Source organism: Sinocyclocheilus grahami, unplaced genomic scaffold (genome assembly GCF_001515645.1).
Source record: "Sinocyclocheilus grahami isolate Dianchi unplaced genomic scaffold, SAMN03320097.WGS_v1.1 scaffold1330.1, whole genome shotgun sequence".
NCBI lineage: Eukaryota > Metazoa > Chordata > Actinopteri > Cypriniformes > Cyprinidae > Sinocyclocheilus > Sinocyclocheilus grahami.
The window spans coordinates 421127-444525 of NW_015506509.1; the positions used below are offsets into that span (position 1 = coordinate 421127).

At 36.1% G+C, this 23399-nt stretch overlaps 1 protein-coding gene and 1 pseudogene across 1 annotated transcript; one reads left to right on the top strand and one right to left on the bottom strand.

Moving 5' to 3' along the window:
• LOC107569291 (protein-arginine deiminase type-2-like) lies at positions 1–7070 on the top strand. Its single transcript, XM_016255344.1, has 10 exons — positions 1–167; positions 2344–2512; positions 3130–3199; positions 3352–3413; positions 4082–4199; positions 4607–4759; positions 5024–5214; positions 5411–5518; positions 5617–5760; positions 6105–7070. Exons 1-10 carry the CDS (start codon positions 76–78, stop codon positions 6336–6338), a joined length of 1341 nt encoding a protein of 446 aa, XP_016110830.1. The 5' UTR covers positions 1–75; the 3' UTR covers positions 6339–7070.
• A 735-nt stretch (positions 7071–7805) lies between these two features.
• Positions 7806–23399, bottom strand: part of LOC107569294 (rap1 GTPase-activating protein 1-like) — a 24244-nt pseudogene continuing 8650 nt past the window's right edge.

Genomic DNA, 23399 nt, shown 5'->3' on the forward strand with positions numbered 1-23399 from the left:
TGGCATCTCAAGTACATAAAGGGTTAAACGAAATTGTCAAAGTCACTTTGAAAGGAAGACGCATCGTTGCAAATCATGGTGCCCCGACGATCATTTACAATTGACACCGAGAAAACGACAAGGACGACATATGTGCTCGGAACGGAGTTGACGGTGAATTTAAACAGGTGGGCGAATGTATTTTTCATGCATTATGTGAATGGACTCGTATGGATATTAGAACGTCGTTTTAAAGGGGCAGCCACACGGGACGCGCTCTTGCGTTTGTAAACCGCGCGACGTACGGAGCTCAAGGGAATTAAACACCGCGGTCGATTTTAATAGCGCGAAAGACGTATTTAAAGGGACAGTTCGCCCAAAAACGAAAGTCCCTTTATCATTTAAGTTACTCGCACTGTTGTTGTTTCAAAACCCGTTTGACTTTATTTCTTCCGCGGAGAACGAAAGGATACGTTAGAGAGTGTTTGTTTGGATCTGACAGACGCAGTCTCTATTCGCTTTCGTTGCATATGAGTGAATGGTGACCAAAACTGTCAGTCGCCAACATTATTATATAAAACATAAATCAAATGTGTGTTTACATGCTACAAACATGCTGCATTCCTGCTAGTTGTCTAATAGGATTTATATATTTTTTCAACATTGTTTGTGATCCGTGTCAAATTGACTCCTATACAAGTAACTAAAGTTCTCAAACAAAATCAAGCAAATGGTTAAAGCATGTTACTGTCTGACAACTGAGTTTAATTTAGATCAAAGGAACCTATTTAAGGAACTTTAAATAGAAAATAAAAGGATTCATTTCAAAATTACTATTATTATTTTGACAAGCACATCATTACAGACTCGAACCCAAACAGTCTGTCTAAACACAATGTCACTAAAAAAGGATGCATGTATACACACCACACCAACAACTGAAGTATAACGCAGATGATATGAATGTAATACAGTTTTGCTAACATGGTTTATAGCTAAAATGGTCTATTGTTTGTAAAGTTTCTAAACAATTCATTGGCAACATCATTCTGGAATGAACTGAGTTTTCAATATTTGCAAATATCGAGCTGTTTGTCATAATTGATCTGTTTGTTCTGCATATTTGCTGGGAGAATTCATGGGGCGTTGATGATTGAAGAATTTCTTCTTTCAGCTCCAATTCCAAAGGTGCATGAATGCACTTGTTGTGCTGCTACATTATTTAAATTCATCACTGAACTCCGTCTCAATGCTTCGGTTTATAAAAGCCACTGTCGGCTATTGTCTTTGATAGCTTTCCAAACCTCCTAATAGCTCTTTTCTTTAGGTTTTTAAAAGACCTTTTTGTTTTTATCAGCCCATACTGAAATAGACAATCCATCAGCAACATCATCATGACTAGCGCCTGTTGTCTTAGAAGATAGAATTGAATCATATATCTGTTATAAATAACCCACTATCTAATGCAGTAATTATGACATTTGGGCTGGTGACATGTCATGTTCCAGAGTGTCGTCAGTGGTGTGACATGCTTGAGCTAATCATTTAAATCCATTTTAAATTACTTTTTAAAAATGAATGAATGTCAGAAAATGTTGGTCCTCATGGTTTAAAAGTTACAACCTTAAGAATAAAGCTGCCAAACCAAACTCTCAGCTTTGTTACCATTGGGTTTGCAATTTACAATTTTAAAGAACTGTTTTCTATTTTAATATATTTGAGTACATTTTTATTCCTGTGGTGTCAAAGCTGAATTTTCAGCATTATTACTTTAGTCTTCATTGTCACGTGATCCTTCAGAAATCATTCTAATACGCTGTACTATTATAATCAATGTTGAAATATGATATTGCTTAATATTTTTTGTGGAAAAGAAAGGTCAAATGAAAAGCATTTATTTACTTTTGATCAGTTTAATGTATCCCTGCTGAATAAAAGTATAAAAAAAAATAACTGACCCCATATATTTCAAAGATTGTGTTTATTTAAAATAATCAATTTGGTTTGAAATGGTACAATACAGTTCCTTTGGGCAATATCCTACACTCTTAAAAATAAAGGTGCTTCACGATGCCATAGAAGAACCTTTTTGTCTAAATGGTTCCATAAAGAACCTTTAACATCTGAAGAACCTTTCTGTTTCACAAAAGGTTCTTTGTGGCGAAAGAAGGTTCTTCAGATTACAGAAACACAAGAAAGAGATGGTTCTTTAAAGAACCTTTGACTGAATGCTTCTTTGTGGAACCAAAAATGGTTCTTCTATGGCATCGCTTAAAGAACCTTTTGAAGCACCTTTATTTTTAAGAGTGTACAGTGAAATAGATAAATTCAGAATGTGTCTGTGTATGCATGTGTTCTCTACAGGTGTGCCCCACCGCAGTCCAAATTCTTCTCGATAAAATGCAGCCCAAATGTGCATTACAAGATCACTCTCCAAGCCAAGGACAGGAACGCCGTTCCGTACCCTCTCACCCCAAACTCGGTCCTCATCGTAACCATGGACGCAGTCAGCAAGACTGCAAACGACAGCAAGGTACCTACAGCACATCCAATCACCTTTGTCCTCCATTAAGAGCAAACACCGAAAGAATCTGTGGAATTTTCCGCATTTGGAGGAAAATTCTGTGGAACGGATTTAAACAAGATAAAATGTTTGAAACTGAGCCAGAAATACTAGACTCTAGTATCTGAAAGCATCAAACTAGCACAGATATTTAAAAGGAGGATGTGATGGGGTTTTCTGTGGATTGCTGTGTGGGCAGATTCCACTTGGGTACGTTTCTCGATGTATGATCAACCTTAGCACTAAAGCAGATAATAGTCCTTTAGAAAATAAACAGAACTGAAAGAAATCGACAGTTGCGGACAGGAAACCGCTTGTCTCGTCAGTCTTGTTACTCTGATGCACACGCACTCTGTGGTTAACCCTGTTACTAGTCTATGCAGGAAACTTTGTCTATTAGGTTTATGTGTCGACATGATCTCACGTCACTTTCACAGCACTGTCTAGCACTGACAGCTTGAAATCTAGATAAATGAAATACATTTTGTATGCAATCATTACAGTGATGAATCACTCTAGTAATAAAAAAGCCACAATAATTGTCACAATGATCCACCTAATGCTTGTTTCCATCTGATCGGTTTCAGTTATCTGTGAGGTACTATGGAGAGAAGACGGAGGCTCTCGGGGATGCCCTGCTGCATCTAACAGCTGTTGGTACGGCTCCGATGTTTTCATTTTGAGACATACGCCTGTGTTTATGAATAATGCTTATGTAAACCGTGTCTGTGCTGTAACTGTAAACATCCTCATGCTGGTGGGACTGTGAAGGAACAAGCAAGCCTCATGATGTCTCTCTTCTGTTGCAGAGATATCTCTGGACGTAGATGCTGACCGAGACGGCGTTGTTGAGAAAAACAATCCAAACAAGGTGAGCTTTGTTTGCTGGTAGTCTTGCGATCTGTTCAATATCATCTTTATTGGGGAGATTTGTTTTTGGCTCATTGCTGCAGGCTTGGAGATGGTGCTGAAAGGTCTGATCAAATTAATTAGTTTAGATGAATATTTTTCTTTCTTGTATGTCGGAGTAATATCTCAGTTTACGTTTTTTCAGAATTGAGAGAGATAAACTCTCAATTCTAAGAAGAAACATCAGAATTGTGAGATATAAACTTGCAATTGCAAGAAAAAAAGTCATAAATGTTTTTTATTCTGTGGAGGAAACAAAAAATTGTATTGCGAGATGTAAACTCAGAATTCTGTGGGGAAAAAAAGAAATGACTCAGAATTGCAAGATATAACTCAGAATTACAACAAAAAACTCAGAATTGTCATTTTATATCAACTTTTTTCTCAGAATTCTGAGTTTACAATTTTCAGAATTGTGAGAAACAAAGTCTGAATTGTGAAATAAAAAGATGCAATTACATTTTTTTTTTAAATCTGTGGCGGAAACAGGCTCCCATAATAGGGTCCAATGTTTCTTGAACCCCATTGACTTTCAAAGTATCTTCTTCTGTGTTCCAACAGCATAGTGCTATTGTAGCTATTGAAGACTTTATTTGAAGAATGTGTGATGGTATTGGATTTTGGCTCTAGGGATCGTGGAAGTGGGGTCCTAATGGCCATGGTGCAATTCTGCTGGTCAACTGTGACTCTGAGTCCACATACAAGAAGACACTGGACAGTGAGGTTGATGAGATCAGTAAAGTCTCGGGTGAGTCTGGGCAGGTCTGGTGTCAGATATGGGAACGCCGCAGACGATTGTTAAGTGTAAACAGACTTTGTACTAAAGCCCAGTGTGTTGTGTACTTACCATTTTTAAGCACCGTAGGCAAGCAAAATCATGCTTCCTTATTATTAATCCTGTTTGGACAGAATACATTGGAAGTCCAGTAAAACTTTTTTTTCCTTTCAAATTTAAATCAAATTGGTTTATTTAGTACTAATAAATATCCATAGAAAATAGATCCATAAAAAAATAAAATTAAATGTACAATTTCGCTTAATTGTGTATTTTTCGGTGCATATTAAACTGTTAGCTTAGTTAACATCTGACTCTACTCCTCAAATGCCATGCTGTGGAAAGGAAGTGAGAATTATCTAAATGTGTTTTGATGGCAGATTTGCAGGACATGTCCAAGATGATCCTGCGCACCAACGGCCCAGCTGAACTTCCTGAAGGCTATAAACTGACCATGCACATCTCACAGACCACTTCAGAGAGCGTGAGAGTCTTCAGACCTCAGACAAATGTACAGAAAGACAATGTGTGGAGTGAGTGAATAATACAATATTTTATATAATATACAAAAAATGTTTTCAGTATACATTTTGAGTTTTTTTTTTTTTACTTTTTGGAGCTTGTGTTTATTATGAACTTTAAAATTTTGTAGCCTGTCTTAGTTATTAGTTATTTCATTTAAATTGAAATATATGTAGATACACACAGACACACTTAATTCAATTAGAAGCAAAAACTGATGCATTATAAAGGAACATCAGTACTTTACTGAATGGGTCCTCTTTCTTTCTTACCAGAGCATAAACTCCTGAAGTTGTTCCTGAAAGATTATATAATGGTGGTGGGAACGGACATGCTGACACAGAAAGTGCCCTATCTAGGAGGCAAAACTGAACTGGAATTCTTTGTAGAGGGTCTTCATTTCCCTGATAGAGACTTTGATGGGCTCATCACCATCAACCTCAGTCTACTAGAGCCCTGTGGCAAGGTTAGTCTGATCTGATCTCTCATGCAACCTGGAGGACATACAACATTCTGTTCTTTTACTTACTGCAAGAACTACTCCAGTCTTGTAATAAAAGTTACATTACAACACTCTTCTATAAAATTAGTTTTTTGGGGTAATATCATTCTCTTATAACCTCTAAATACTAATTACATTTGTTGTTATTATTTTCTTAAAGGATTTCCCTGAAACTCCAGTCTTTACAGATAAAGTGGTATTTCATGTTTCTCCCTGGATCATGACCCCAAACACACTCAAACCTGTGGAGGTGTATGCATTAAGATGCGTTTTGCGTCCAAACAGTATCTAGATATTTTTGTAGCCAGATTTGACAGATCTGTCTTTTTTATGGGAAAGAATAATGCTGGCATCTTCTAATCTTTCACTCAGAACTGTATTGACTGGAACAGGGACGTGCTGAAGAAAGAGCTGGGGTTGGATGATGAGGACATCATTGATTTGCCCATCCTGTTTAAAGTGTTAGAAGAGAAAACGTACCCCAGGGCAGTGGCTTACTATCCCGACATGGTACAGCACATTACATTTTAAAACAAATGTTTTGTATTTCAATACATTTTAAAATGTAATTTTATTGCTATGATGAATTTTCAGCATCATTTCTCCAGTCTTCAATGTCACATGATCCTTCAGAAATCATTCTAATATGCTGATTTGCTGCTTAAGAAACATTAATTGCCATTATCAATCTTGAAACCAGTGCATAGCGTAATGTAAAGCATCATTAACCTATCCTACCAAATACCCATTCATATTCTACAATCAGGAATATTAAGCTACTTGAGGAATCTGCTATTATAGTTTTCCCATTACATTGACCTTTGTTTTGATGCATTACCTGTATTTACCCTCAGGTGAACATGATCGTGTTGGGGGATCAGCTGGGCATCCCAAAACCGTTTGGGCCGAAGGTGAATGGCAGGTGTGCTCTGGAGACGGAGGCGTGTTCTCTTCTGGAGCCTCTGGGCCTCAAATGTACCTTCATTGATGACTTGACCCCGTACCACAAACTGCTGGGTGAAGTTCACTGCGGTTCCAACGTTCTTCGAGAGCCGTCCCCTTTCAAATGGTGGAACCTAGAGCTGTGAGAGAGAGAGAGACTAGACCTGTCAAGTGCCTATTAAGTCTAGAAATAAGCAATTCATAGAGCAAAATACTAATCGGATAAATGGAAATTCTCTCATGATTTACTCACCCTCATGTTGTTCAAGCAGCTCTTTTCCATATAATGATAAAGTGCTGTCAAGCTCCCAAAAACGAATGCGAAATCCCCAAAAATCATTCATATCACTATGCAATGTGTTCTGAATTCATATAACGGCTTTCCATGAGGGACAGACAGAAATGTAAGTGCCTATTCTTTGATGAAAATCCAACTTTTTCAGTAAATGCAACTTGAAGAAGAGAGCAAATCGTGCACTTATGAAACAACATGAGTGTGAGGAGACAACAGTTTTTAGTACTTCGTAAAATTCTTATAACTTTCCTCTGATAATCAGGCCTTGTTTTAGCAGTATAGTTCCTCCTCAGGCTGCAGTGGTGCTGCTTCAGGATTTCTAAAAAAAAAATTAAGGGCTTACAATTATACATAATGCTTTGAAAAGTGGTTTAAAATAATGTTAACCATTTAGAGACCTGTTGTTTATCTTTTCTAACAACAAAAGTAAAAAAAAAGTTCACAAAGTCTGTACTGGGTTTTTATAACTATGAATGTTCATTCTGTGTTGCCTTACTAATAATGACTGAGAATTTGATTTGAGTTTGTCTTGGGTGTAAATTTTTTCCATAATGTACATTACAGCAATAAATAAACATTTCATGACCCCTCTGATCTTTATTAAACACGATTTCTTTTGTTTTATTACAAAAAAAGAAGAAAGTCTTATTTACAGTGAAACATTTAATAAAGTAGCATAATAAGCACTTGTAAAGGAGAACAATCACTTGCAGAAAGCAGTCAGTGTTTTTGGAATGAGTTTGTGCTTAATGGCTCTAACATGTGCAAACGCATTATGTACAGTTCGGCCAATCAGCAGAGACTTGGGGCTCTGACACAGCGAACGTATGGCTTAAGCCAACCAAAAATATTTTTCCCTTTTCCATGAACTGTTTTAAAAGGATCACCCCTGAAAGCACCCAAACAGCATTATTTATAAGCCTAAATCTCCCAGAAAATTTGACTACCTCTTCAAACAAGAAGCAAATTGGGATATTAGTCTTACAAAAAAAGTACCAAGGTATTTTCATGTTTCTGGACATGAAACTGGTAATGCCATGTTTCTTCTATAATGGTAATACCATGGTATTCTTTGAAATATGCATCATAAACAGTAAATACCATAGTATTTTAAGGAGCTGTAAAGTGACAAATGTTTTTGCAAACAACATGAATTGCAAATGTTTCATTTTATGAGAGTAGATTAGCTCAAGTCATTAGCTGAAAAAAAGTCTGTATCCCATATATCAATGAGATGAATGGTAATGCTAACGGATAGCATTAACACCATAGTACTATATTTAAAAACTAAATTTATTATATGATCTAAAATGGGCAGTTTTGTTCGCCAAAAAACATGAATAAAATGTGCATTTGTGTTTGAAAACAAAATAAAATGCCCAACATTTGCTATTGAACAAAGCATCTGATCAATATATTCCGACCTAGTGTATTCCATAATCCATATCCACTATCATGTGTGTCTGCAGTTTTACATTCATATTGCTCACATGTCATATAAGCTCAAATGTCTTCAGGACTTCAATATATCTGACTTGAGAGACACTGATGTTTTAATCTGCACAGCTAGCTTTAAAAACATGAGGCTACTACATTAGTGTACAGTTTACACACGTCAGTTTTACCACAAACAGCTGTGGCCTTACAAAAATATGTTGATTGGTAAAACAGCATAATCTTAATAAATAATATTTGAAAAGTATACAGCATATCACACCTGATCTATTCATCATAAATTATAATGCCTACGCTTCATTTATTGGACGGGATTCGGAAATGGCTTGGGTGCTCGACACCAGAAGATACACTGAAATACAACATTTAACATTTACCTATATTCATTTTCAGCATCATTACATCATGACACAAAAGGAAACAAAACAGAACCACACATAGATGTGTATTACTTTGTGGGTTCACCTGATGGGTTTAAGTTTAACCTCATTTGTTTTTCTTAAAGATGCCGAAAGCTGGTGACTGCTTCCCACCCCCGTCACTAAAAGATCTACTCACCACAGTGAGCCTCAATAAATAAATAAATATGACAAATAAAACCCAAACCCACACAATGAGAGCTACAGTTGGAAAAGAAAGAAAGAAAGAAAGAAAGAAAGAAAGAAAGAAAGCAGCCTATGATAAGGCCACAATCATGCGTGATTCATTGCCAGCTGGCAGCTCTTTTCTGTTCTTCTAGACGTGTACCAGCCTTCAGCACAAGCCAGGCAGGTTTGCTATTGTGTCTACAGACCAACAGCCACATGATAGAAGATAAACGGGTTGAGTCCTTAAAAGAGCACGCTGATATTCTGATGCACACTTGCCCAACTGTATGCCGCGGGGCTGGAACTAGCAGTTCAATCCCCTTCACATCCGTGTCTCTACAGGAACTCTTGTGAGCACGTCTAGTGTCCGCTGCAGAGGGCTGCTTATGAAAATGCTGAAAATAACACATAATTAATGATTGATGAGGAGAATGATATTTATACATAAATGCATATACTGTATATACAGTTCAAAAGTTTAGGGTTGGTAAGACTGTTTAATGTTTTTTGAAAAGTCTCATCCTCTCACCAAGGCTGCATTTCTTTAAATAAAAATACAGTGAACGTTGAAATGTTATTACAATTTAAAAGAACTGTTATCTGTTTTAATATATTTTAAAATGTAATGTATTTCTGTGATGACATTCAAAGCTGAATTTTCAGCATCATTACATCATACATTACAGTCTTCAGTGTCACACAATCATTCAGAATCAGTCTAATATGCTGATGTGCTGCTCAAGAAGCATTTCTTATTATTATCAATGTTGAAAAAAGCCGTGTTGCTTAATATTTTTGTGAAAACCTTGATACTTTTTTAGGATTCTTTACTGTCACTTTTGATCGATGTAATAGATCCTTGCTGAATCGAAAGTATCAGTTTCATTCTTAAAGTGCCCCTATTATTTATGGGTAATGAAAGGTTGATATTTTGGTTTTGGGAGTCCCCAACAACAGGTTGTCATGCATGCAAGGTCAAAAAACACTTCTATTGTCTTATAATATGCATTTATTTATACCTTATTTGCTCAACGACTCCCAAACGATTCATTTTTCCAAACCCCTCCTTTGCGTGACGCTAATCTGCGGTGATTGGTCCGATTGGTCTCATTTCCATTTCATCCTGCCTGTAATGCCTGATAAAGCAGCGTTTGTGAGCACAGTGCTGCTTTGTTTACAGCGTTACCGGGGAAACAGCTATTTTACCATGCCAAAAGTGGCACCTAGTGGCAAAGAGTTTGTATTTTTTTTTATTCAGGCCAACCAATGACTGTATAAAAACATGGACGTAGTGTCCATGATGTCACCCGTAGATTTCTGAAGAGTGTTTTTGAAGCTCAAAAGTGGGCGGAGGCAGCCGTCGCCATCTTGGCAGCGCGTCACCGCACATCACTCCCGGATAATCGAAAATGGGCAAAGAGGCGGGAGCAGGTTGCTGAAGCCACGCCCACCTAGCTCGACGGTGGTGACAGCAGCGGCAATCCACCTGTCACTCAAGTGGCCACGCCCTTAATTATGCAGAACTTTAAGGCTTAATATAATTTAAATGGATGAGTTATAAAAAAATTCACCCCCCTCACAGTTGTCATGAAGGACAAAATTTGCTATATAGACCAAAATAATTTTTTGAACCAGGCTGTAAACATGTTTTTTTCTGCTGTAAAGTTGGGCATTTTAACACGGGGAGTCTATGGGATTGACTCCCTTTTGCAGCCAGCCTCTAGCGGCCAGTTGATGAATTACAGTTTAAGTCACTTCCGTGTTGGCTTCACGCGAGAGAGCGGGAGGTTGCCGCTTGAGGCCAACGCGAAAAGACCAACAAGCGGGCGGGCAATATGCTAATATTTCATGTCTACGTCAACATGAAATGGCTTGGGATTTGTTTTAAAAACGACTCGTTTCAATGATTCAGAGTTGACTATTTCTTTTGAGAGACAATAACTTTATACACGGTGCACTTTCAGATTTAAAGCTTTGCAGGATGTTTTCATTCACTTAGAGCTGTGTTACACACTGCATGAAAGGTACATTTTCAAAAATCCATAATAGGGGCACTTTAAATATCTTACTGACCCCAAACTTTTGATTTGTAATGTAATTTTCTGAATGTCATGCTACACTGCAAATATCAGTACAACTACCTTAACATAAAAATCATAAAGGGATAAAACTAGGTCTTTAAGAGGTATAAATATAATCAAACGAGACAGCCATATAAGCCCAATAAATATATCAAAACAGATATAATCCACATTTTTGCTGTTCCTAACCTGTTGATGGACATCCATGAAGTCATCTACAGCCTACAGGACAGCTAGCAGTTCTGTGCAGGACAAACACACACAGAACAAAACAAATACAAAGAAAAACTACATTAGATATGATGTTCAAGAGCAATTATACAGCTACAGAGAGAAACAGTCATGCTATGACTTTAAAGTGTTGGAATCGAACATTCTATCAGTTTAGTTTTTTGCTGAAATTCACTTATAACATTAGTCAAGGTTCATAATCATCTTCCACCCTCTTTACGGGACATTTTTATTCTGCTCTGCCTGTAGGACTATAAAAACGGCATTTTTGTGACTAGCATGTTCTTATGGCAAGCACATTTCTTACCGAGTGTTGTCTTTCTGTTTTTGGACGAGGTTCAGATTGCTGTCGCAAGGGACCTATTGTGAAACGAGATAAAAAAATTACAACAACTGAAACAAATTCAAATGAAAACTGAAAATATAAAAATAAAAGCTAATTCAAAATATGAATAAATACTAAAGCAGTATATCAATAATACTAAAATAACACTGGCTCTATTGTGGGCCTTGTCTTAATTTCATCATGTATATTCCCTTAGTTTTTATGAGGCAATATTTGCTCATACTACACAGATTGAAGTACAGCTGCAAAAAAAATTTCTTTAATAGTTAATTATGGGTGCAACAGGTTAAAAACAGATCTCCAATGTTTTCCTATTTAATTGATCTAACTTCTGAGTGAAATCTCTTAAAGTAAAATGAGCACACAAGTTAATATCACAGTATGAAGGTTGTTGGTCTGTCAGTGGTGTATTTTGTTTGTGATTCATCATATCTCATATGATCTTTTTTGCTACTGTTACCTATCAGGAAACATATCATGTACATTATTTATTTGGCAGATGTCTTTTTCTCTGGGAAACAAACACATGACCATGGCATTGTCAGCTCTACTGTTTGAGCTACAGGGATGCTAATGCTAATGATGAAGCTATAGGGTTGTAAAATAAGATAATTTACTCACCCTCATGTCATCCAAGATGTTCAAGTCTTTCTTTCTGCAGTCGCAAAGAAATTAAGGTTTTTGAGTCCATATAATGGACTTCAATGGTGGCCAATGGGCTGAATTTCAATGCAGCTTCAAAGGGCTCTACATAATGCCAGCCGAGGAATAGGGGTCTTATCTAGCGAAACGATCAGTCATTTTCTAAAACCTTTTCAACATGACTACGTAATGCGTGAAGTCGAGCTAGTGCAAGACAAGCATTTGTGGTTAAAAAGTACGTATATTTGTATTTTTTATTTTAAGAAAATGATTCCAATTTGGAACTTCAGCCTGTTGGCCACCATTGAAGTCCATTATATGGAGAAAAATCCTGGAATGTTTTCCTCAAAAACCTTAATCTCTTCGCGATGACATGGGAGTGAGTAAATTATCAGGAAATGTTTATTCTGGAAGTGAACTAATCCTTTAAGATGGGTAAACTGCATAATATTCGTGATGAAATAAATTAGAGCACAACATTTTTCTGGCCTCCTCAATGGAGCATTTTACACGCACAAAAATCTAACAGTCAAACACATTAATTTTCATTACGTAATCCTTTGAATATAATAAATATTTGCTTGGGTTGTTGGGAGGAGAAATGTTTGTTCTGTCTCACCGTGTGAGCTGCTCTGACTAGCAGTACCAGAGCCGTCTTCCAACCACATGCCGCTGTAGGTAAATGAATCTCGTTTGTGAGGCGTACCGGCTGAAGACAGGCTCTCCTGTGTTCCAGAAAAATGAAAAACATACGCAAACAACAGAACCAGTTAGTCTTGTCAAATTATACAGGTGTATTGATACTTCTGTTCAGACAGTTAAATGCAAATTCCATTACGCCTGTATGCATTTGCCTGCGAATAGTATGGGCGTTTAAAAACAGGTGATTTTCTCTGCCTGTCAGTTTGTATGAATACATTAGAATGTTATCCAGTGACAACAATTTGATCACAATGTAGTGATCTTTTAAGTAAAGTACGAGTCATGCATTGATCAGTGACGAGTCAGGTGTATGTGACCACACCAGTCCGGTGTCGTAGTCCTCTGCCACTTCATGTTCTTGCTCATTCTCTTCCACCACGCTTGTGAAGCTACTGGCATTGGATGAGGAGCGAGACAGATCCTGAGACTCCGGGATAGAGGGAGCTCGACAGCACAGGGCCGAACTACAAACACACACACACACACACACACACACACACACACACATAGGCACATATATGAGATCAAATCAACCTGAAAGACTAGAATAGTTCGCCCAAAAATTAAAATTTGCTGAAAATTTCTCCAAATTTGTTTTTTTTGTAACTCATCAACGTCTTAAAAGGGCTTAGGGTAAGTAAATGTGTCATTTTGGGGTGAACCACTCCTTTAACTAATCACCATTAAATGCGTATGGTCAAAGATTAGATGCATGTTCTTTTTGATTTAATATTGTTGGTTGAGGTATATTTGATTCACTTTTGAATTCACACGCATTTAATTTACTGTATCACACATCAGCTGCACATTAAAAGCAAAAGCTGCTCACTTTTTGACCTTTGCACCTGGAAACTACCCACATTAGATTGATTTATTTGCACTAGCTGCTCTGTCCAGGTGATCCAAAGTTGCTGTTTGGGCTGTATTTTGCTATTTCATAATGATAATGGAGTACGTTATGATAGCACTAGCCATATTCATTGTCAGTAATTGCAGGTGTAATTTCTCAAGTTCAAAGTAATTGTTTTACTAATAGCTCATTAACAAACTAGTAACATTTGAACTCAAATATGGCAAAGCAAATATCTATTATTCGCTGCTAGGAGTGGTTTTATGTAGAGGGTAATAATAGGTCTGAACCTAACAAGGAGCGGCCCGTGAGCAACTAACTATTGCTCCCTTTGAACAAGACACCTAACCTCAGGTTAGGCTATTTACTTACTACACATGAACATGTTATTCAACTTTGAGCATATTACATATACAAATAATGAGACAAAAATAAAGAGTATAAAACCCAGTGCATTATAGTACTAGTACTAGTGCAACAGTATTAATTTGCAAAGGAAATATGTTTTTGATGCACTTGCACTACTGTTACAAAGTATGGGGTCTTTTTTGGAAATAAATGAATACCTGTATTCGGGGAAAATTAACTTTTGATCGCTAGGAGTGGTTTTATGTAGAGGGTAATAATAGGTCTGAACCTAACAAGGAGCGGCCCGTGAGCAACTAACTATTGCTCCCTTTGAACAAGACACCTAACCTCAGGTTAGGCTATTTACTTACTACACATGAACATGTTATTCAACTTTGAGCATATTACATATACAAATAATGAGACAAAAATAAAGAGTATAAAACCCAGTGTATTATAGTACTAGTACTAGTGCAACAGTATTAATTTGCAAAGGAAATATGTTTTTGATGCACATGTACTACTGTTACAAAGTATGGGGTCTTTTTTTGGAAATAAATGAATACCTGTATTCGGGGAAAATTAACTTTTGATCATCAAATTGATCAAAAGTGACAGTAAAGATTTTACAAGGTTACAAAAAAATCTATTTCAAATGATGTTCTTTTGAACATTTCATTCATCAAAAAGTTTTGGGAAAAAAAATGTATTTCAGTTTGTTTGTTTTTTTAAAATGAATACCTGTATTCGGGGAAAATTAACTTTTGATCATCAAATTGATCAAAAGTGACAGTAAAGATTTTACAAGGTTACAAAAAAATCTATTTCAAATGATGTTCTTTTGAACATTTCATTCATCAAAAAGTTTTGAAAAAAAAAATGTATTTCAGTTTGTTTGTTTTTTTTAAGAAAAATATTAAGCAGCACAACTTTTTTCAACATTGATAATAAGTGCTTCTTGAGCGGCAAATCAGCGTATTAGAATAATTTCTGAAGGATAATGTGACACTGAAGACTGGAGTAATGATGCTGAAAATTCAGCTTTGCGTCACAGGAATAAATTATATTTTTTAAATATATTAACTTACAAAAACATTTATTTTAAATGGTAATAATATTTCTAAATATTACTGTTTTTACTGTATTTATGATCAAATAATTGCAGACTTGGTGAGCATAAGAGACTTCTTTCAAAAATATAAAAATAGCAAAACTAATATTAAAACGTAAATAAAAACAATTACTTCACATGATCATAGACACCTTTCCTGGAATGTAAAAATCTGATTATATGAAAAACTGAACATCCATATGCAGTTTACAGGAGGACCTTGCATTAGAGCGTGATTACAGGCAAATAATGTCAGTGTTTTCATTGGTGCTCACCCAATCTTAGTGATTTGCATCTCAGGGGAGCTCTGAGTGGATGAGTTGTCTAATCTGAGGTCCTGAGTGGTGTGTACACCATCAGATGTCCTCTGTGGACTAGGGGACACCTCTCGACTGCTGGAACATAATGATTAACTCATCTTAACTATTGTTTTCAGAACTACATTTTTCATATTTGACATTTAATTAACCTGAAATAAACAGATACTTATTTTTCAGATACTTACTAAACTTAATACACACTAATTAGATTCTAATCTTTGTTATATTTCTTTATATGGTTTTCCTGTCACAAGACAACAAAATGTTTTCTTACTTTTAATGAAATGTAATAGATTATGCTAAACAAGAATTTATGCCTTTTGTTCTTTGTTATTAAGACAGAATTGCCACTTTGACATTTTTCAAAAACACACAAAAATCTATGTCTGTATGAATTGCGCTTTCATGTATTTTTGAATAAACTAACAACCCATGTTTGTTCAAAACCTTGTAATAAAATGGCTTCAAATACTAACAGAAAAAGCTGTCCTACATTGTCTGTTTTTCCCACCTTCTCTCCTGAACCTCTTGTATGTTCTCAATCCCAATGGCGCTGCTCCTCCTGGAACTGAATGGACCAGATTTCTTACGGGTTGGGCTTTTTCCAGGAATAATCAAGGACTATGGAGAAATCACATTTGGGTCAGATTTTGATAGTACATTCGGATGACTAATAGGCTGTTATGTCAGCCTGTCATGAGAGGTTCTCTCAGTTATTGCTGTTGCACTTGTTGTCATAGCAATGGAGATGGGACGGTCACTTGTGGAGAGCCCCATCTGTTCCACTGACCACCATCCAAATAGATCATAAGAGCTGATTACAAATCAGTTTTTTGTTCTTTTGTAATGGTGAAATGATGAAGATCAGAAATGGCAGGAGAAGACCTGGTGTACCATCAGCACAAGCCTCACAGATGTGCCATGATGACACAAGCACTCAAAGGTCAAACCCACTCGCAGGGCACGACGGATGCCAGCTGTGACTCCACCAGTCTGAGGGATCAGAGGGCATGCAGACTGGCACAAACTAAAGCTGCCGCATTGTTTTGGGGCTTCTCGTGACAGTCTGCATTAATTTTTTTAGCAAGTTGTTGTGTCTTTTTAACAATTTAAGGTCAGCTGACCTCCACAAGTGCATTCATACTCACAGTGCCGGGTGTTTTGGGGGTGTCTGAGGGGTTGTGTGTAAAGCTTCCGCTGTGGCTTGTGGAGACGGTGTGTGGTTTTTTGTTGCTGAGACCCATGGCATCCATAGACTGACTTCTATTGCGGATTACTCGCTGGAAAGAGAAAAACAATGCACTGCATCACTGCAACGCAACACTAGAGGACACTACAACTGCTTATATGAGAACCAGGAGGGCTAGGGAGAGTGAAGGACAGTAAAACCGTGAAAGTGGTTAAGATTGGACTAGTATGCTAAAAGATTTCCAAAAATTTCAATATGCAAAGAACACCAGGTCACTTTCTATATTTGCCAAAATGTGCAAAATGTAAGCATGTGTATCCCATAATGTAATGTACATCTACTTACAGTGCACTTTTTTCTATTACTAGATTTAATTGATTAATTGACATGGATACAATGTTTTAACATAAAATTATATCAAAACTGTAGCATACTGCTGTTTAAAACATTGAATTGTTCTATAATGCATACTGTTTAAATACACTACAGTTCAAAAGGCTGGTGCCAGTAAAACTAGTTTTTTTTTGCAAAAAATTAATACTTTTATTTAGCAATAATTAATTAAATTGATCAAAGTGACAGTTATGACATTTATATTTCAAATTAAAGCTGTTTTTGTTTGTTTGTTTGTCTTTCGATTTACCAAAGATTAAGAATCCTAGAAAATGATCATGGTTTCCACAAAAATATTAAGCAGCACAACTATCTTCAATAAGAAATGTTTCTTGAGCACCAAATCAGCATATTAAAAATGATTTCTGAAGCATCATGTGACTCTGAAAACTGGAGTAATGATGCTGAAAATTCAGTTTTTCATCACATGAATAAACTAAATTACTAAAACTAAATTTTTTGAAAAATATATTTAAATAGAAAACAATATTAATGCATGTGATCAAATAAATGCAGCCTTAGTGATCACATGAGACTTCTTTCAAAAACATTTAAAAAAGTGTATTTAAAACATATACAGTATACTGCATAAATCATACTTTAATATCACACTCTTTTTAGCATACTACAATTTGGGATGCAATAATTCTAATCTCATATATAGGATGGACAGTATGCAAATTGAAAAAGTCATCTCTGCCATTCACCAGAACTATTTTGTCATATACTGTATAAGCATCATTTTGTCAGTAATTATTTAAACAAATACAAACCTATATTACTAAAGAGATTCAAATGGATTCTACCTTGAAAGACTCAAAGAAGCCGCCGCCGCCGCCTCCTCCATTCTCCAGTTTGTCATCGTCTCCTCCCAGTCCTATCATGGACTGGCTGTTCAAATCCAGCTCCTCATATAAAGTCTCCAGCAGAGCAAAACGTGTCCTCTCCTGGAGAACAAAGACATTTTAATGTAGTATGCATGCAGATGCTCCCACACAAATACAAACACAAACACATGCGTGTATGCCCTGTATGCCCTTCTCACCTCCAGCTTGGCAAACTTCTCCGCTTTATAGCAGGAATATTCAGCATTGATGAGTTTGGTCAAGAGGAACTCATGAAACTCTGCACTCTAAACAAAACATAATGAACAAAGACTAAATTAGATACAGAAAGCCATTCACAAATGCACAGCGAGTAATACACAAATGCGTGCAACAATCTACAAATGCACAAGACGCGATTCACAAATGAATGGCAGGCAAAGTTGTGTTTGTGACATAAAAATATATATGAATATGTTTTTTGTTAGCAAATATCATTTTATTTATTTGGGAATTTAATTCACGTTTGTGAAATTCTAAGATTTATTTGTGGATCTCATTGTATTTATCTGTCAATATGTTTAATTGTTGTCAATCTCTTTACATTTATTTGTGGATCATAATCTATTTATTCGGAATTATGCAACAATTCTATCACCATAGTTGAAGGATGTGTAGAATTTAAAAAAAAACAGCTGTTCCAATTCTGAGATCCAGGGCAAAAGATTCCATGTGGAACTAGTTGAATTACATAAATGCAGGCTGAAAAGATATACCTTTTTAAAGACAGCTGGGTCTGGGAGGGCAGGTCCAAAGAAAGGCACATCATCTCTTGCCGTCACAGATACCTATAATATCACAAAAGAAATCATGACAGATATCAGGAAAGCTTCCAAAAAAAAAAAGTCTCAAGCACATTGTTTAACAAGTTGTTTTGCTATATTGGAAATCATCAATGTGCAGAGAAGAAAAAAAACGACTTCAGAACTGAATCAAAACAAACAATCAAGCATGTGAAGCATTGCTATAATAAATACATTAATCACATTAATCCATGGCTCAAGCTTCATTCTGAAAGATTCAAACAAGATTAATTACCTTATAAAGGACGTTATCAGTGCAGGCGTTCTCCACTTGCACCACTATGTAAGCGTGAAGGAAATTTGATGCAATCATATCGGGTACAAATGGTGTATTTTCTTCTTGGAACACTATAGCCACAATGTCATTTCCTATATGCCTCTTCCTCTGCAGCTGCAATTAAACCATACCAAGACAACAAAACTGTGAAGTAATAAGAGGAAGCTGTCCGTAAGGTCTGTACAACTGATTTAAGATTCACTTCTTCGAACAGACCGGCCAGAACAGAAACCTGAACTGAAAACTAAAATAGATCATGCCATTGAAAAATGTATATTTGTGGACTCGAACAGAATCAACACTATTATATCAGTTTGTGAGGTATATTACTTTCATGCCAATAAAGAACACTCCTTATTGTTTCATACAGTTTTTCTTTTAATTTTGTCTCTGACTGGTAATATACCGAAAACAGGTTTGTTCTAAGTGTGACCAAATTAAAAAAAAATAATAATAATGTATGACGATTTTGTATGGGCCTACTCATAAATAAATAAACATTTTGTTCATGCCTAGACATTTGTTTATGTAGTTATGAGTAGGCCCACACAAAATCTTCATACTTTTCATATTTATGATTATTGATTGTGGATGATAATGTGCAGAAATAAAATAAAATAATAAGAAAAGAAAATAAAAAATAGCCATTAGTTTTACCAAACAGCATAATTTCCTTAGGCCAGACACCAGATTACAATTCTTATTAAATTAAACATTAAAACAAAAAAAAAACAAATCAAATTCTGCATAAAAATTAAGTATATTTTTATGATTTTGTATGTTGTATTATGAACATATTTCTTATTGTTGCACTATAGTTTTTCCTTTTGAGGTGAAATGTTCTTTGTTTGTTTTTTTATGTTCTTGATATGTTTTGTGAGATTCACCCTAGCTCTCCACCTAACCCTAAAATGTGAATGGTAGATAGGATTGTTGTTCCAGGACCAGGAAAAATGTCCTACTTGGGTACTGTTCATGCTAAATACTGTAGATCTATACCCTTTAAAATCATGAAGTTCAATCTTCTCTCCCAAGAACTCCAGAAACTCAACAAAAGCTGGACTTTCCTCATTGTTTCCGAATAGCTCCTCTTCTGATGTCTGAAAAAAGAGAACATTTTCAGTTCATAATTAATATAAATTAAGCAAACCAAGAATGAAAAACTCATAAAGGTGAGTTAACCTGTGCAAATTTCTGGTAGACGACTCCAAACTTGAAGTTGTTGTTGATGACATGCTCATCAAAGATCACAATAAGTCTAGATGCCTGTAAATGGGTTACAAATGAGGGTCAGTGAAAGAAATTTACATGACTTGTTCATTCGTTTTTGATGTTTCTGTTCCAGCTTACCTTTGGGTATAAGACAGGATAAAATCTGTCCACATTCACCTCTTCACAGACAAGCTTAAAAAAAGACAAAAAAATGTATGATTAATCTCACTTACACATTTCTAATCAAATAATTGCATATGATTACTAAAGGCTGTCAATTTACCATATTCATTTAGTGCAAATTAATTATAAAAAATTAAATTTTCCTCATGGGGATAAAATAAATTAACTTTAAAGTCAGTTTTTGCATTGAAGTTTTCTCAGCAAACATTGATATATGCAAATAATTTAAAATAAATTAATTTAATGTATAATATGTATAATTGCAAAAAAATAAATATAATTTTAACTGAATTCATCCACATGTCATGCAATTGATTGGATTATTATAATTTTTTTTAATCCACTGACAGCAATGCAAAATTCTTCTTTGCTCAACTATTTATGTTAATGTCCTACCTTCGCCATCTGGACAACATTAGGGAACTCGGTCAGACAAGAAATTGGTATCACATCATGGTAGGTTTTAAACTTTGACCTACAGTTAAAAGACAGATAGTACCACTATAACCAAACTAGACTCCACTGTACTTCACAAACACATTCTCAGCTAATTCGTCTGAGACAAATTGCTTATGTTACTCTATTGTAAGTCGCTTTGCATAAAAGTGTCTGCTAAATGCATTAAAGTTATGTAAATGTTATATTTAGCAGAAAAGACAATGACACAGAGAGAGAGAGAGAGAGAGAGAGAGAGGGAGAGAGAGAGAGAGATCAATGGTAGTTCAACTATCAAAAAGTAGCCATGTGAATCACTCCAGCATTCACAGGTGCCCTTGTCAATTATCTTGCAGCCAATACACAACATTCAAAGAGTCCCTGAAGAGATCCCTTTATAAAAGAGAGGCTTTACAGATCAACCTCTCTCTGACATGTACACTGTCTCTTTTTCCCATCCCCATCATTAAAGGGCTTCGAGACAGGTTTTAGGTTATAAAGAATAGATGTGCCCTTGTGTTTCTGCTGGCCATTTAGAGCACTTAAGTCAGAACATCTTCGAAAATGAACAATGAGAGAATATTTGACAGGAGAGTGTGGACATGAATGTTTCTTTAAAAAGAAAAGTGTCTGCGACAGGGTTGTGCACCATTCAGAACTGAATTGAAAGTATCTTTTAAATTCCAATTCAATTTCTTGACCTGGATATCAATTGAGGTAGCAAAAAGGATTTGTAAATCGAATATAAGGAAGTAGCATTACAAGGGAATGAGGTGTCTGTTCTGAGACCTGAGATTGGCTCTATACTTTTACAAAACTGTATATCAGCAATTTACTTTTATATATCTCCTAAGGTATTTCAGGAGGAACATCTGCAACAAAAGTTTTAATGAAAAACAGAGTTCAAAACATCAAAGCAATACATTTTTCATCTGGGAATAGTCAAGAGTGTTTGTTTGAAGTACCTAAGCAACAGTCGAAGGTGCTCCTGGTCTCCAATCACATCATACTTCACCGAGAAGACCAGGTGGCCCAAAGCGCTGTCCACTGAGTAATAATTAAAGTGCTCCTGCAGAAAGTGTTATACACGAAAACCCTCTGAAAGACTCTTCACATTATCACAGATTCCTAAAAGCTCTGACCCTGAGAGACAGCAAACTCAAAGAGTATTATTACTGCAGAGGAAGATGACTAGAACGGCAATAATGAGACAAAACAACCAACCGTAAGAATCATCCATCAATTTGATCAACTTTATTTTAAACTATACCTCAACACATGTTAATATGGCAGGTAAAGTGAAAGTGAAAGTGACGTGACATGTGGCCAAGTATGGTGACCCATACTTGGAATTAGTGCTCTGCATTTAATCCATCCAAAGTGCACACACACAGCTGTAGGGTATCAGACTGAATCAGACAATTTAAGATTTGATAAAGAACAGTTGAAACACGAGGAGCCAAATTCCACAGAGGCCCAAGACACAGGATGTTCGTAAATCAGATCCTGGCGCCACAAGCCTGAACCAACTAGCAGCTTTGATTTTTTTTTATTTTTTCAGCTTCCTATGGAATTTTGTTCAATTCCAAGGAGATTGTCAATTTTGGGGGCAAGTAATCAAGATTAATGGTCAAAAGAGATGCACAGCGTGACCATCACATGGAAACCAGTGATAGCAAGAAACTGTATGTAAATTCCGCTATCATCATTTACGGTGTTGCAATTATTTTGTTTCTCAGTTTCTGATAAGAATGAGGCAGGAGAGGTTTCTGTAAGAGCCTCTACCTATATATGTGTAGGGTATCAGACCGAATCAGACAATTTAAGATTTGATAAAGAACAGTTGAAACACGAGGAGCCAAATTCCACAGAGGCCCAAGACACAGGATGTTCGTAAATCAGATCCTGGCGCCACAAGCCTGAACCAACTAGCAGCTTTGATTTTTTTTTATTTTTTCAGCTTCCTATGGAATTTTGTTCAATTCCAAGGAGATTGTCAATTTTGGGGGCAAGTAATCAAGATTAATGGTCAAAAGAGATGCACAGCGTGACCATCACATGGAAACCAGTGATAGCAATCACAAGCCCTTTGGATTGACTTCCCCCACCTCGACGACAGAGAATAGACTGAAATTCCTTATGAGAGACCTCTTAACCTCTGGTCTTCACAGAACATGTCCTTATGTTCAGAGAATGGCACAGAAACTGCATTTCCATGTAAATATGCATCTAAATGACACCAAAAGGACTTGTGAGCAACTAATAATTTCTATTCATAACTCCATATCATGTATGTAACCCACATATCAGACTATCAGGTCTTAATAATTTATTGTGTATGTATTTTGAATAACTATTGAATAGTTTATAGGATCACATTCATGTTTAGTATGTGTGTGTTTGAATCTTCTTGCTTGAAACGTTTCTTCCAATCAATTCTTTGTCAAATGTATCATATTCTTGTTATAGAAATCATGTCCAAAAATATACTCTGCAAGAGCGGGAAAAACTCGGACCATGTGACTGATAAGATAACATTTGATTTATGAATTGGGAGGAGAAATATACAACCCCCTAGCAAAGACAGCGTCTAATTGGTCAAAACACCATTTGGGATGTGTCCAAAAGCCCAGTTTAAATACTCAGGACACCATCAAATCACGCTCTTCTCTCTCTCCCCTGTTTTTCCTTTTCCCAGCTTTTTAGTTTTTGCCTGCTTTTTAGTCATGTGCTTTCAAGTCATCACTTTTAGCCATGCGGCTTTTTAGTCATAGCTTTGAGCTATGCTTTTTAATCATGCTTCTTTAGCTTTTTGAGTGTGCTCTGGCTTACACGCCAGCTCCTCCAAAACCATGAGGAGAAA

Bases quoted from the DNA above. Each gene is read 5' to 3' on its own strand.
- LOC107569291 (XM_016255344.1), top strand. From the start codon at position 76: ATGGTGCCCCGACGATCATTTACAATTGACACCGAGAAAACGACAAGG. The intron at 168-2,343 runs GTGGGCGAATGT...TGTTCTCTACAG, and splicing joins TTGACGGTGAATTTAAACAG to GTGTGCCCCACCGCAGTCCA. The intron at 5,215-5,410 runs GTTAGTCTGATC...ATTTTCTTAAAG, and splicing joins TACTAGAGCCCTGTGGCAAG to GATTTCCCTGAAACTCCAGT.